The sequence below is a fragment of the Epinephelus moara genome, chromosome 9 (genome assembly GCF_006386435.1).
Source record: "Epinephelus moara isolate mb chromosome 9, YSFRI_EMoa_1.0, whole genome shotgun sequence".
Classification (NCBI taxonomy): Eukaryota; Metazoa; Chordata; class Actinopteri; order Perciformes; family Serranidae; genus Epinephelus; species Epinephelus moara.
Genome location: NC_065514.1, coordinates 34,593,220 through 34,608,941, shown reverse-complemented (window position 1 = coordinate 34,608,941; position 15,722 = coordinate 34,593,220). Strand labels below are relative to the sequence as shown.

General features: G+C 37.3%; 2 protein-coding genes across 2 annotated transcripts in view; both read left to right on the top strand.

Annotated features, from left to right (window-relative positions):
• The first annotated feature begins 1,083 nt into the window (after positions 1 to 1,083).
• Positions 1,084 to 12,162, top strand: derl2 (derlin 2). Its single transcript, XM_050053576.1, has 7 exons — positions 1,084 to 1,208; positions 6,340 to 6,405; positions 7,571 to 7,644; positions 7,925 to 8,018; positions 10,055 to 10,250; positions 10,382 to 10,472; positions 10,897 to 12,162. Exons 1-7 carry the CDS (start codon positions 1,116 to 1,118, stop codon positions 11,000 to 11,002), a joined length of 720 nt encoding a protein of 239 aa, XP_049909533.1. The 5' UTR covers positions 1,084 to 1,115; the 3' UTR covers positions 11,003 to 12,162.
• A 366-nt stretch (positions 12,163 to 12,528) lies between these two features.
• The window catches only part of LOC126395644 (SWI/SNF-related matrix-associated actin-dependent regulator of chromatin subfamily B member 1-like), a 19,574-nt gene continuing 16,380 nt past the window's right edge, over positions 12,529 to 15,722 (top strand). The window contains exon 1 of the mRNA XM_050053263.1: positions 12,529 to 12,856. Within this exon, the coding sequence (XP_049909220.1) occupies positions 12,767 to 12,856 (90 nt within the window). The 5' untranslated portion in view covers positions 12,529 to 12,766. The remainder of the gene's footprint in view (positions 12,857 to 15,722) is intronic.

Here is a 15,722-nt window from a genome sequence, read left to right as displayed (position 1 = left end):
AAGATATCTACATGGTCCTTTCTAGATATCTTGAATTGAGTTTCAGATAGTCAGAATGACGTTGTAGATATCTTGAATTCGAATTATGACTAGTCAAAATGACGTTGTAGATATCTGTAACTGAATTATGACTAGTCAAAATGACGTTGTAGATATCTGTAACTGAATTATGACTAGTCAAAATGACGTTGTAGACTAGGCAAAATCTAATTAGGGATATCTTGAATAAGAGTTTTGACTAGGCAAAATTATGTTGCAGATATCAGTAATGAATATCCAGTCTAGCGATTAAATGTTAAAACGGCTTGCCATATACACATGAATGGCAAAAATAGTTTGAATCTTACTAGTCAAAACTGAATTACAGATATCTGTAACTGTAGTTTTTACTAGTCAGAATGACGTTATAGATATCTGTAATTCAGTTTTGACTAGTCAAAATGACGTTACAAATATCTGTAATTCAGTTTCGACTAGTCAGAATGACGTTACAGATATCTTAAATTAAAATTCATACTAGTCACAATGACATTACTACTAGTCAAAATGACGTTATAAATATCTATAATGGTAATTCCGGATAGTCAGACTTAGTGATTAAATGTTAAAACGGCTTGCCATAAATTCAAGATATCTAGAAAGGACCATGTAGATATCTTCAATTGATGATAATTAAAGATATCATGAACTTGAATTATGACTAGTCAAAATTAAATTGTAGATACATCAAACTGGAGATTCAGTTGCAGATATCCGAAATAACAATTGTAGATATCCGCAACTACATTGGAGATATCTATAATGACAAATCCCATACACATGAATGGCAAAAATAGTTTGAATCTTACTAGTCAAAACTAAATTACAGATCTCTGTAATTAGAGTTTTGACTAGTCAAAATCTAATTACAGATATCTTGAATAAGAGTTTTGACTAGGCAAAATTATGTTGCAGATATCAGTAATGAATATCCAGTCTAGCGATTAAATGTTAAAACGGCTTGCCATACAGTTGTAGATATTTTGCATTTTTTATCGCACGTGCTTGAACGCAACACCCTTCGCGTTGTGGAATGACGTGTCAAGAAAGTGCCGGAAGCATTCAGTTTGTCCAAAATGGCTTACCAGACACTACAACAGGAGTACTTACAGATTCCGGTTGTTACCAGGGCATATACAACCGCCTGTGTCCTCACAACTGCTGCAGTGGTAAGACAAATTCACATGTTCACTGTGTCGGCTGGGGCAAAGCTTGGTGCTGCTTATCATAGCTACGTTAACGTCGTTACTGTGCTGCTAGCTTGGTGGTTTAGCCATAGCACCTGTGAGAAGGATACGTGTCCGAATCTTATTATCCAGGATGTTAACTCACTTCAAGTCACAAACAAAACTAAAGGCAAAGCTACCTGTGACCGGAGTCTTGGCTTAATTTTAAACCGTTAACTAAAAGTGGAAGGATACGCTAAGTTGCGTTTAAGTAACGTGGTAATGTTAGTTTACGGAAGGCTCACAAGCTACTGCTGTTATGTCTTTAGCAGTTAATGCTTCCACATATAACCATATCTGTAACCATTGCTGTTCTCTTTAGAGGAGCCCACACCAAACTTCTGTCAAAATTTGGCTAAACCAAACTAATGTATGTCTTTGTACTCTGTAAAACGTAACTAAATATCTTAATGTATCGTTAGAAACAAATGTAATTTTGTAATACTCTTTATGTTATTGCATGCGTATTTTCTATCTACCTATTAAGATACAGAATTGTTATCAGTTGAAAACAGGCAAAGTATCAAAAGTGAAGAGAAAGGAGGAGCGCACACCAGGGTTGGGGAGGTGCTGACCATTGACCAAAAAATACAAATTTGAAAAAAGATGTCAGGCGCAAAATATTTTTGTTTTATTCAAGTACCAATGTTTCGACTAGACCGTCTTCATCAGGGTTTTAGTAGTATCAAAAGTAACATCACTGATTGCACAAAACTGTCAATCTTTGTGGTATTTCTGTTGAAATACTTTGTTTATTATTATTGGTGCATCAAAGGAATACTTCACCCACAAATGAACATTTGTATATTAGTCAGTCATGCCATGTTACCTTGAATTTGTGAAGAAAAACGTTGTTATTCTCACATGCCCAAAACTGCTAACATATTGATTTATTGGTTGACTGGGGTCATGTCTGACAACAGCAAAACTATATAAAAACAGCTGTTGACATACTCTCACATATCTTGTGCCATATAATCCAAATTTCATTTTTCAGTCACATGCTCAGTACAAGTGGTGAGAATCACCAGAGGCTCCTCAATGTGATATTATCCTAATACTTTGGTCACAATACAATATTATTGCGATAAAGGTGTTGCAGTTTACTGAGTATTGCAATAAAATATATTGCAATATATTGGGATTTATTACCTTTTTTCCAACTGTATATTATGTCCCCAAAGGAAAACTTTTTCAACATCTGCATTATCAAATAAGATATAGTTTTCAGTCTGTTTGTCTCACTTCAGGCATTTTATTTGCAGCAAAATGTAGCTAGTGGACTGAAAAAGCAATTAATTAAACTGTTCAAGTACGCAACCTAAAGTTAAATTTGTATCTGTAATGTAAACTTAAATTTAAAAAATTGATACTTGGCACTGTGTGTCGATGCGATACGGCCACACAAAAATATTGCGATACTATGCTGTATCCATTTTTTCCCCCCACCCCTACTCAGTACTTCCCAAACATGCATGCATATGCATATTCACTACAACCTTAGGGTGCTTTCTCACCTAACCTTTTTGGTTCAATTAAAATAAACTCAGGTCCGTTTGCACAGTTAATACGGTTCATTTAGGCTGGTGTGAAAGCTGTCAATTGAACCCTGGTTTGGTCAAAATAACCAAACCGAGACTACTCAAAAAGGTGGGTCTCTGTCTGCTTCCAAACGGACTCTGGTGCAGTTCGTTTGAGATGTGAAAGAGAGAACCACAGGATTTTATGACAGCAGATATGTGATTTTAGCAACAGCTACACCAATAATAAATCTATCTGCGGATCATGAAATCTGTCCGCGATCATATTATTGATTCTGATAAAGGCCACATTATCCTATAACCTATTTATGCTAATGCATTCATGTAACCATGGTAACACATATGTATGTCAATTAGAGTAATTTCCCTGATTAAAAAGCTGGTAAAACTGCCATCATTGTATCCAACCTGTTTGTCTGTTCATTAAGTCCATGAAAAATTGTGTGACAGTGATCCCACGGGATTAAGCCCCAAATCATAATTGTACAAGATGCCTTCTATTCATCCTGTCTGTGTTAGTCATTATTTATAACATGCCATCAATTTACAGTCTAATTACAGCCTCCTAATAATGCTTACAATCAGTTATTTCTCTGAGCTCTTTTTGAAACCAAACAACATAAATATAAACACATTATAAGCTTTTAAGTGCTGCGGCAGAAACCACTGTGAGTCACCAGAATTTGATTTTCTCATGTGGGTTCTGACGATGCAGGACAACAAACACCAAAACTTTCCACTCAGTTACCTGTCAGAATTTCATGTTTACTCCTCCTGATTAATTTCCAAAAAGTCAGTGTGAACAGGAACTGAACCAAAACTAAAATGCAACACTGTATAATTTTTTTCTCTCTGGTGTGGACCCAATTAACCCAACTACAGATGTGAAAGCACCCTTTCTATTTAAAACTGTACTGAAAGTGAAACTTATCTATGATCAAAACCAGACACCAATACTAAGGGTTTTACCAAAAATGTAACTTCTGGGAAGTACTGAGCATACCACTGGATAAATGACACTTGGATTATGCTGCACAAGTTATGTGAGAGTTTGTTAACACATGTTTTGATATGGTTTTGCTGTTGTTTAATGCAGTCTCCAATCAATCATTAAATCAGCATGTTTACAGTTTTCCATGGAAGCATGCGAGAAAACCAAATTTTCTTCACAAATTCCAGCTCACATGGTATGACTAATCGATAACACAAGTGGTCATTTTTGTGGGTGAAGTATTCCTTTCATATGTGAGATGACACACATTTTGTATCAATGTGACACCCATTTTAAAAGATTTGGCTACAGGGATCTCTAAAATTCTCTAGTTGTCAACTTAAGTGGAGGAGATAACCATGGAGGAAGTGAAACATATGATCACTGTGTTAGGCTGTAGGCTGATCATATTATATGTTGGCAGAAAATCTGAATCTGCAAAGTAACTAATCATTCAAGCTGACAAATATATCTTATGCAGTCCAGAGTTTCCCTCTGAAGTAAAGCAGATGTAAAAAAGTATCAGAGAGAGTACCTGAAAATTGTTTCAAGTACACTGCTAAGTTAAAGGTACTTAGTTTATTTCCCTTTCCATGTCTGAATAATAATGTAGATTAAAGGGTTGGTTACCTCTGCTAAATTTTCATTTTTTTTACTGTATTGTATTTTATTGTTGATTACTGTATAGTACAGCCAGAAATCACACTTACTACACACAGTAGCACATAGAGTACACCCCAGACAGTGTGCTGTCAGCTCAGTGTACAAGGCACAAAATAGCATCAAATAAACCTGCTAAACTAGCTGTTCGAGTCATTTGCTACAGAGGAGTCTTTTTTTAACCTGCCACAGCTTTATGCTGGCTAAAGGAATAATTAGTTAAACATTTCTAAATTAAAATTCTTCTGAGTTGTAGATACAATCTATTTTTATATAAACTTAGTATCTGCCCAGAGGAGAAGGGATACAATGTACTTGCATATTATGTAAAAACTGGATGTGAAGTATGGAGGCCCAAATTGTTCAGAATTGTGTAAACAAATAATGAAATAAATAAGCATATGGATAATTGGTGTAAAATATTTAAATGAAATAACAGTTTTTGAAATAATTAAAGAAAGTTTTCCAACTCCAGTCTGTATTTCTAAAGTTTATCATTCTCATTTTCAGTTTTAAAGAATTTACTTTTTCTTTCATGGTAGCATTTTACATTTTGAAATGTCCCTTTTCAAAGTTTTTTATTACATTATGGTGTTTTCCAATAACACTTTTATTTAACGCCTCTTTTTATAACATGATGTCACATTTCATAATGTCCCTTTTTATTTCACTATGTTAAATTTTCATAGCCATACAACCTCAACAACTGCCTCCAGAATTAGCCACTTAGCACCTGCTAAGTCTCAGTCTTTTGTTGCACCCTTGCATATGCAGATGTGTGCATGTACACAATCTTTTCTGTGTGCAGACACATTTGCTTACAGGTTTAATAGAGAGATTTTAATGTGTTTTTGTTAAACCAAGTGATAAGAGTGTGTTGTGTGCAATAGTGAGTGCATATACATACATGCACGCATTCAATGAGGTTATATGTAAACACTTTACCCAGTTTGTACTAAGTAGAATATGCCAATCACCTGTGTATGACAAAAAAAAACAGAATATGTCAACTGGGCTGTATATGGATTAGTCATGTAAACCATATTCTGTTTAGTGTGGGACTTGGTACCAAGGCCCTATTTCAGAAAGCAGGATTAGTGAAAACCCTGAGATGAGGGAAACTGGGTTTTTCCATTTCAGAAAGTGAGGTATCTTAAACTCTGGGTCAGTTAAAGTGATTACTGTGGTACTATGGTTACTGTGGTCAGTAACTGGGGTTACTGACTCTGAACCTGACCTGCTCGCTAGCAGGTTTTCTTCAACAAACCCCAAGTTTGTCTCTGTCTCATTCCTCCTTCTTACAGAGCCAGACAAGCTGTTTTATTTCCTCATTCAGTCTGTATGAAAGAGCATATCGAGTGCACTTGCTCTGCCTTTTATTTACCTGTTGCCACGGTGAATCGTAGCATCAGAGCTCCATTGATGATGACTTTTTTCATTCACTGTGCACAAGCTTAACTCAGAGTGGACATACTCAGAGTTGATTGAACTGACTAGTTCAACTGACTGAGCAGCTGTTCTGAAACTGAAAACCCTGAGTTTTCCTTCTCAGGGTCCATCAACTCAGAGTTCAGTATTAGACTCAGAGTTTGTTAAACCTGCTTTCTGAAACAGGCCCCAAAAGTTGCCTCTGTGAAGATACTGGCTTCCCTACAAATCCATGTCAATGCCTTATTTTAACTAAGAGCGAAAGCAGAAAAGGCTCATTTATACAAATTCACATCACGCAATAGAGTGAGAGAGTTTCTTCTTTGAGGCGAGGGTTTAACATTTTTATGGGGTTTTTTTGTCAGATGTATGTTAATGTTATTTGAAGTTGGATCATTCATCTGTATCATTGTTGTTACCATCTTTAACATGTTTGTTTTGTCTTCTCTCACAGCAACTAGAGATCATTACACCATTTCAGCTATACTTCAATCCGGATTTGATTCTAAGGAACTATCAGGTAAGCAACCTGACCCACTGCTCATCTTCATCCTCATCCTCGGGAAGATTCAGGGCCCATACTCTAACTTTTCATAAACTTCACAGGCTTAATAACTTCAGCAATCTGTCTAAGTTCACCAAAAAGTAGTGTCAAAGTCCAGCTGAAATGAAGTTGCATCAATTTGTCTGCTACACCTCTATCTGCTATGTATATGTCCTGTGTTATACTTTTAGAAAAGAAACCAAAAACTGTTTTGGTTTCATGATGGTTCCTCCTGGTTTTGCTTTAAATTGACAGGATTGTAAGTATCAGTCTACACAGCCTTATTTTGATGCAGCCAATCAAATCTTATATAAAGCAGTGAGGTCAGTGACAAACATCTAACACCTGCACTCTGACAGCCTGTCAGCTGCTGTCAATCAAGCAGAAAAATTACAGGGCGACCTCTCTAGCTCACCTGGTAGAGTGTGCGCCTCATACAGGCTGAGTCCTTTGCTGTGGCCTGGGTTTGATTGCGACCTGTGGCCCTTTGCTGCATGTCATTCCCCTTCCCTCTCCAACCTTTCCTGTCAATGTACATCTGTCCTATCAATAAAAGGCAAAACAGCCAAAAAAAATTCTTAAAAAAATCATTATCAATACAAGTAAAAAGAACACGTTGACATTGTTTGACAACAAAAAGGATGACTAATGTGATTTCAGCGGGACTTTAAGTTAAAACAGTGTTATATGATGCAACATTTACACTGAATCGATCACCTTTGTTGAAAAAACGAACAGACATCCATCATGTGGTTTTCCTAGACTGACAGTGGTTTATTACATCAAGATTAATATCAGATAAAATTTGTTCTTTCAGTTTTCCCTACACAGTTAATTAGGTTTTGCCACAGACTGCTCTGAGCTTTATTCATTATCATTTACATGTCATGTGGTCTTCCTCACATCACTATTTCAACTAGCTGCCGGACATTGAGCAGTTAAACCTTGCCTCTCATCACTAATAAAATAAAACTTATAATTAATGAAGTACTGTTGAGGAGATTTAAAAAAATATTGAGATATATATTGTGCATCAAGATATAGATGAAAAATATTGTGAAATAATTTTAAGAACATATCACCCAGCCCAAGTGTGTATGTTATGTACAGCTGAATGTTCTCTTTCTTTCTCTTTTTGTAGGTATGGCGACTAATAACCAACTTCCTGTTTTTTGGTCCGGTTGGCTTCAATTTCCTGTTCAATATGATTTTTCTGTATCCTTCTCAGTTCTGTGTCTCACTTCATGGAGCATGTGAAGTGTGTTTGCATGTTTTTGTTTCACAGGGGAAGGCTGACATGGTTTCAGAGATGGGATGGTGAAACTTTGCAAATGCACATTATAGAGATACATGCTATAAGATGCACAGTCAACCAAACTAATGAAACAAATGTGTATGACGTGGCAGGTCTTAAGTATTTAGCTGGTAATGGTAACAACTGTAAAATGGTTCTAGCAGAATTTCTGTGTAGATTTCCTTAACCATTTACTTTCAGGTACAGATACTGTCGTATGCTAGAGGAGGGCTCTTTCAGGGGACGCACGGCTGACTTTGTCTTCATGTTCCTCTTTGGTGGGCTTCTGATGACTGTATCCTTCCCATTAGTGTTTCATTAAAAAAACATGTTTACATACAGATAATGATGTCTTTAGTGAACAATTCTATGACCAGTAACTCAATTATTTCTTACATTGACCTCAGTATTGTATCCTTTAACTTCTACAGACCTGTGTTATTCGTGTGTGATGCTGTTATGGGTCAGTAAAAATCTACTCACTGCATCTTTTGATTTCTTCTTTATCACGGACTACCAAGGTAGTAGCTACTTAGTATTGATCCATTAACAATGCACAGCAGTTGAACTGTGTACAGGAAATATTAGATTTTTATGAAACTGTCATTTTTCAAACCACAAGCTTGTTGGATACACTGCACCTGCATCCCTGCTGCCAAATTAATAGTGAGTGATGCAGAGATTTAAAAAAAAAAAAAAAAAAATAGTGAGTGATGCAGAGATTTAAAAAAAAAAAAAAAAAAAAAAGTAGCTGATGGTATTTTCCCATCTTGCTTTAGTGACATATGCTGATTTCTCAGTGGTAGGCTCCTGATAATGATGTGCTGCTGCTGTGTGCACCACTTTTGTCACTTTTTACAGTCATATGCCTGTGGTGTGCCATATGCTCATTGTTAATGGTATGCCATTTTACCTAGTGATACATTGCTGGTTGATGGATAAGTATCTCAGTGTTGTTCACGGGGCACATGACATTACCCACCAGCATATGACAATTCTTACTGCCATATGCCACTGCTTTGGCCACATGAAGTCGGCATGCCACTTGTGTCTTACTCACCACTGCTTACCTCGTAATAACTACTTATTGTATATTTCCTGCTAGTAAGATCAATTTTGATTCATGCAACTATGAGTGGTTGAAAGCCATGACAATTAAAGTTTTTCATCCAACTATAGAGCTCCAACACCTTCATCTCCTCAGTTTCCTTCATCCAAAGTGAGTTAATGCTGCGTAGTAGAGTGGCCCTCTTTGTATGCATGGCTTGCTGATACATTGTGTTTAAATTATTTGTCGAGAAATATGTCTGAATGACAGTTTTCACTGACATATAGTATGTTCCGCATAAAATTCAAAATGCACCAGTGGCAGTTGTCACCAGCAGGTACTGCACTATGTAAAACTGCAGCTTATTCTTAAACCTTATTCTGGATGATAACTGGATTGGTAATGATATGGATTTTGGATAATAGATTTTTTTACTGATATCCGATATGCTGATATATAACAATTTATTTGGCCAATACCGATCTCGATATATCCATACTAATATTAGTGATCAGCAAGTCTCTTCTGTATGGAATTGACATCATATTATGCATGCATGTTCTTATTGTGATGGACCACCAGCAGATGGAAACATGAAATTCAATACTTTTTAATGTACATAATATTCATTTATTGTGCAAAATAAGAAAAAGCATGTTGGCTTACTCTGATTGTTCATTTTGAAGCCGATATTGGACGATATCAATAATATTATCTTGCATCCCTAATAATAATAATCACTCATTGCAATCAGCTGTCACTGATGTCATGAATACTAAACTTTAATTCCATCACTTTTAGGGGCAGTAGGCCTACACATGCTGCATCTTTAAATCCCGGAAAAACATGAGGTCGGGCGCTGCTACTCGTGTCTTTTCTGTCAGCTTTAAAGAGGGCGGCAGCAGGTTGCGTCAGAGGTTGCTAAGCAACCTCAATAAGCAACGTATCATAGACCATTTAATTGAAATCCTGAGTGCTGATATTTCTCTTAGCAAACTGGAATTTCGATCCATTTTAATGAAAATGTTTGTGTAATAACCTTTTGATTTTGGTATAATATTACATAAGTATAGATTTGATAGAAGTGTCCTCTTTTTAGTGAATATTCAAAAGAACTGTTCTTACATTCTGTAGTCTCTTAGATGTATTGAAACAACATATGTAGTACAGTGGATCCTTGGAGTCCTCTGGGTTGCGGGTGGGTTACCAGCACATCCCAGGAATGCTTGATCAGATTGGGATCTGGGTTCATTTCTTTGTCATGTTCCTTAACAAGGCTTCAGATATTTGGCACTTTTGTGAGTCTGGTATTTCTGGGCCAAGCCTTCACTATCATGCTGGTGTACGTGTGGAGTCGACGAAACCCAAATGTCCGCATGAACTTCTTTGGCCTGCTGAATTTCCAGGCACCCTTCCTTCCCTGGGTTCTGATGGGATTCTCGCTCCTGCTGGGCAACTCCATCATTGTGGATCTTTTAGGTACCTACCACCATCATCTGCAACCAGTATTTAGTACCTCAGTCATATGCCAGAGGTAACTGGTATGGTTGGTGGTTTACAGTATGAGTAGCGCTTGTGTTAAAATGTTGTTGTTCTTAACCTTTCTTGAGGTATTGCTGTTGGTCATGTGTACTTCTTTCTGGAGGATGTTTTTCCCAACCAGCCAGGTGGTGGTAGATGGCTCAAGACCCCATCTATCATGTGAGTCTCACAATAACAGTATTATCATGATGTCTATAGATTTTTTTAAGAAAGAAATAATAATAATGTCATCAGTAAAATTCATCTTTAACTTTGTTAATTGTGCATTCTCTCTCTCTCTCGCTCTCGCTCTCTCTCTCTCTCTCTCTCTCTCTCTCTCTCTCTCTCTCTCTCTCTCTCTCTCTCTCTAGCTCTAGCTCTAGCTCTAGCTCTAGCTCTAGCTCTAGCTCTAGCTCTTGCTCTCGCTCTCTATCTAGCTATCTAGATATCTATCTATGGCCATTTGCCAATGAGATTTTGTGTGTGAACACAGATTTAGCTTGATGACTGCACCAAATCAGGGGTTTTCAAGGTCTGACACTGTGCCAACCTTTAGAAATCTTTAGAAAACCTCTCATCCTCCTCCTCTGTGTGTCTCCCACAGAAAGATGCTGTTTGACACACCAGAAGAAGATGCCAACTACAACCCCCTGCCTGAGGAGCGCCCGGGAGGGTTTGCCTGGGGAGAAGGACAGCGCCTTGGAGGTTAATTATGCCCCTCGATCGTCCCTGATTGTCGGGTCACTTCCAAGGACATTCCCTCCGAGAGGTGAAGGGGACAAACATGGTCTTTGTTTTTGACTTGTTTGTTTAGTTCTGGATGAAGAATGCCAAACAACCAGAGCTGGTTTGAGGATAACCGTCTGTTGTCTTTGTGTATGGGCTTAAATCATCCCCAGAAACTCTTCTTGATGCAAGATTGTTGCTCTAAGACTATTTGGGAGAACACAAGCTGCTCGGATTGAACTCTGGATGGTGAGCCTTTGGGCTTGAGTGATGCTTGTCTTCATCTCCAAAAAAAATTTGATATACAGTTGTCATACGAAAGAGAAAAAATGACAGCAGTAAAATAGCAAATTGAATTAATTCAGATGCCGAGTGCATTTTTTTTTCTCATTTCACTTTTCTAAAAAAAAAATAAATAAATGTGTGTGTGGCAAATGATGCTTTGGTTTCATCTCTTTGAACTGTGGTAGCACTGCATGAAACCAAAGTTGCTCTTGTTGCTTCATTCTCTGTACACAGCAAGCCATTGTGATCTACAAATATTAAGATTCTAACTGTCCTCAACTTCAGCTTCTCATCCACCTTCAGTTTTTTCACAGCTGTATGCCTTTTTATTTCATTTTATAAAAACAGCCTTAAATCAGATTCATGTAGGTATGTAATACACAAAAGGACGATTATTGCCTATTATTTCTATGTGACAATACTTTTGGCTTATTTATTGGATTTTTTTCTTTTTTTCTTTTTAAATGTTACCATGTGATCCAGTTTACTGGCCCAACAGCATGTGGGAAGGTGGATTATAAATCCTTGGAAACAATGTTTGATGTTTGGAGTATGTTTGTTGCTCTTGAGAGGGGATAAATGAAATTGAGATTTGATGACACGTGTAAAATTAAGAATTATGAATGCACTGGATCAAAAAATATATGGGCTTTAAACTGAGATTCTAATAATCTGACTGTTGAGCAGGCTGAGATGAGTAACAGACTGTAATGAAGTAATAGTTTTGTTTTGTTTTTTTGTCTTGTAGCTGATAGTATTCTGGTGTATTTTTCACTTCTCAGTAATCTTGAAAAAACTACTATACAAATGGCAATGCATATCACTGTTACAGATATAAATGACATTATATCCATCTTTATTAGTGGGTGTCATGGAAACCAAGCTACAATCTACATAATGCACTGTTTTACATCATGTTTACAGTGATACATCTCAATCCTATATGTGTGCTTCACGTGTTTTGTTGTGGTCCAACTGAATATTGCGTTTTTATTGTAATATCGCACGTTAGCTAATTTCCAATGAGTTGGAAATGCCAGATGAACTTCAGGATTTAAAAAAAAAAAGATCTCACTTTTGATCGCTAGGGGGCGGTAATGGACTATAGAAATAGTTCCTCTACCTTGAAACGAAGAGTAAGGCCAATGCAGCGTTCATGATTTTCGGACAAAACCACTCCACAAAGACTTTAAAGCCATATCACGAATGTGTTCACCTTACACACTTTCTAAAGCGTAATATGTCCAGCAGTGGTTGTAGTTTCAGTTACTTATAGTTTGTCTTCATGCATTTTCACACGTGTTGGGCAGACATGCTACTAACTGGCTTTTTTAATGCAAAAAAATTGAGGTGAACGTTATTTTCAAGGAGGATACCTAAATTCCCATCTTTATCGTATGCCTCAAACACGTCTGAAGAAGAGAAGGTTGCTCATTAGTTAGCTGGTTAGCGACTGCGTAAAGATGCAATTGGCTTTAAGTAAAACGTTTGGACAGAAACCAGTGAAATTTCAATTAGAACAAGATGGAGACTTTTACATGGTTGGCTCAGAGGTATGTGACTATCTATACATTAACTTTGTGTTAGCCTCAGTTATCTCTTCCTCTGGCTAGTTAGTGCTAGCATGCTAACCAACCCCATTGATGGCTTCATAAACAAAGAAATACCCATAAATGAGGAACGGGATATAGCCGGTTAAAGTCAGGCCAGCAGCCGGCTAATCCAATTTAATTTAAGCTATTCAATATCATATAAGTAACAGATAAGCGAACAGCTTTTTCTGTTTTACAGGGATTTCTAATTCCAACGTGCTATAGAGAGAGGGTAGTTGTGCCAGACCACCAAGTTACATCAACGTGAAGAAACGTGAAAAAGAGTTATTATTATAAAGTGTATCACCCCGTCAGTCTTTATCCACGTCTGATAGTTGAGCATACCAATTCGGAAGCTAAACCACTTAACGGTATAATGTTGTCTGAAAAGGAAAGTAATGTCTACAGTAGTCTGCTGAGCTCTGTTACACGAAGTGTAAGTTTGAAAGACCAGAAAAGCAAAGTACCAGGTCATGGGGCGTAAAACATTTTATAAAAGAGGTTGTATTTAAGAATGTCTCCAACTTGCGCCCATTGGTCCACCCAATAAGTGATCTATAGTTTGACTTTAAAGGGACAGTTCACCCAAAAATCAAAAACGCGTATTTTTCCTCTTACCTGTAGTTTTGTTTATCAGTCTAGATAGTTTTGGTGTGAGTTGCCGAGTGTTGGGGATATTCCTTCTCTCCAGTATAATGGAACTAGATGGCACTCTGCTTGTGATGCTCAAAGTGCCAAAAGAATACATTTGCAAAACTCAACAGCAGTGTCTCTTTCCATAAATCATGACCTGGTTACTCAAGATAAACCACAGACCTTGTTGTCAATCAATCAGTCAATCAATTTTATTTATAAAGCCCAATATCACAAATCACAATTTGCCTCACAGGGCTTTACAGCATACAACATCCCTCTGTCCTTATGACCCTCGCAGCGGATAAGGAAAAACTCCCCAAAAAAACCCCTTTAAGCGAGCAGTTTGATGTAGGAACTATTATCTTTCTATTGAACTTGACTTGCCAAGCGGATCATTTCAGTTCAGTTTAGTTCATACAGCTTAATTTAACCTAGAAGGGCAATTCAGTTTTACAATCTACCCAGACCATATACAAACTCACAGGCAGAAACAAACAGCAAGCAGCAATCAACAGTGATAATATGTCAGAGAGATCAATACATGGGCCAAAGATGCACAATGACACTTGGTGTGGTCATGTGCCTACTGACTCACAGGAGGAACAGGCAAAGATACTTATTTACACAAATCAATGAATAAATCAGTAAATACAAATAAACATTGTAGTGCATTGCACATTACTTAACTACATTTGTTGAATGTAGGGATGCACAATATTGGATTTTTTGCAGGTATCTGATATGCCGATATGTAACAACTTATTTGACTGATAACCAATACTGATATCGATGTATCCACCAGACACAGAGTGACCCCACTATATGGTTACAAAATAAGGCATTCAGTGGAAAAGGCTACTGTCAACATTTAGCAGCCTGGTAGCAGAAAGAATACAGGACTTGGAGTAGCGATTTGTTTTCCTAATGGGTGCTTTGTAACGCCAGCCTGAGAGCAATAAGATGAATTCGCTAGACAGGATGTGATTAGATTGGCTAGTAATTGTTTTTGCTTACTGGGCTACATATTTCTACAAAAGTAAGCTGAAGTCTCTCTGCTGGACTCCGATTATCTACCAAGTATCACTGCACTGTTCTTGCCCAGTCCACCCCACTGAAACAAAGAGATTTTTTTTATTATTATTCAGCTAACATTGACAGCTCAACTTAGGACGACATTATTTTTTTTACATCTAATGTTGTCACAATGACGAGCCTTCCATCCATTTGTAAATATATGCTTCCTTCTGTGCAGTGATACGGTTGGCGGGTGTAGTTTGGCAGAAAGAAAAGAGATAACAGTTTATAGTTTTTTGGCTCTTTGAGCACCACAAGCCGAGTACCATCTAGTTCCATTATATTAGAGAAAAGGCAGACATCTGATATCTCCAACACTCAGCAACTCAAACCAAAGCAATCTAGACTGATAAATAGCACTACAGGTAAGAGGTGGTGGTGAACTGTCCCTTTAAGATAAACACTGTCTCATTAAACTAGATGGCATGAAAGAGACTCTGGAGCAGAGTTCCAAAGGAACTAAAAACCTCTATGGCTGGAGAAGTTTAGCTTGGTGACCATCAAACTAAATACTCTGCTTGCTGTATGTGAAAGATGACATCAGAAAAAGGCAGAGACACATCGTCCCTACCATGAAGCTTGGTGATGCTTCTTTGCAGCAGGCCCATGAAGTCTTAAAATACATAGAATTCCCGGACAGGAACACCTGTTACCGTGAGGTCTGCCAACGAATTTTAGCTCAAGAGGAGATTTTAATCCCAGCAAGACAAAAATCCAAATGAATCCTCATGGTGAAACTTGATAGAGCTTGAGTAATTTTAGAGAGAAGAGTGAGGGAGAAACTTAAGTGTCCATGCTTTTGCAGCTGAGTCTGACCTATTTACATAGAATCACGGCTGTAACTGTTGCCAAAGTTCCCTCTCTTCAGTATTTACTTGAAAGAAGACAAAATACCTTGGAAAATTAGTTATTTAATCTTTTACACTGAACAAAAATATAAACGCAACACTTTTGTTTTTGCTCCCATTTTTCATGAGCTGAACTCAAAGATCTAAAACATTTTCTATACACACAAAAGACCATTTCTCACAAATATTGTTCACAAATCTGTCTAAATCTGTGTTAGTGAGCACTTCTCCTTTGCCGAGATAATCCATCCCACCTCACAGGTGTGGCA

Excerpts from the sequence above, each read along its gene's own strand:
- derl2 (XM_050053576.1), top strand. The coding sequence starts at position 1,116 with ATGGCTTACCAGACACTACAACAGGAGTACTTACAGATTCCGGTTGTT. Across the intron at positions 1,209-6,339 it reads TCCTCACAACTGCTGCAGTG|CAACTAGAGATCATTACACC; the intron begins GTAAGACAAATT and ends CTTCTCTCACAG. Across the intron at positions 8,019-10,054 it reads TTGGTGGGCTTCTGATGACT|ATATTTGGCACTTTTGTGAG; the intron begins GTATCCTTCCCA and ends ACAAGGCTTCAG.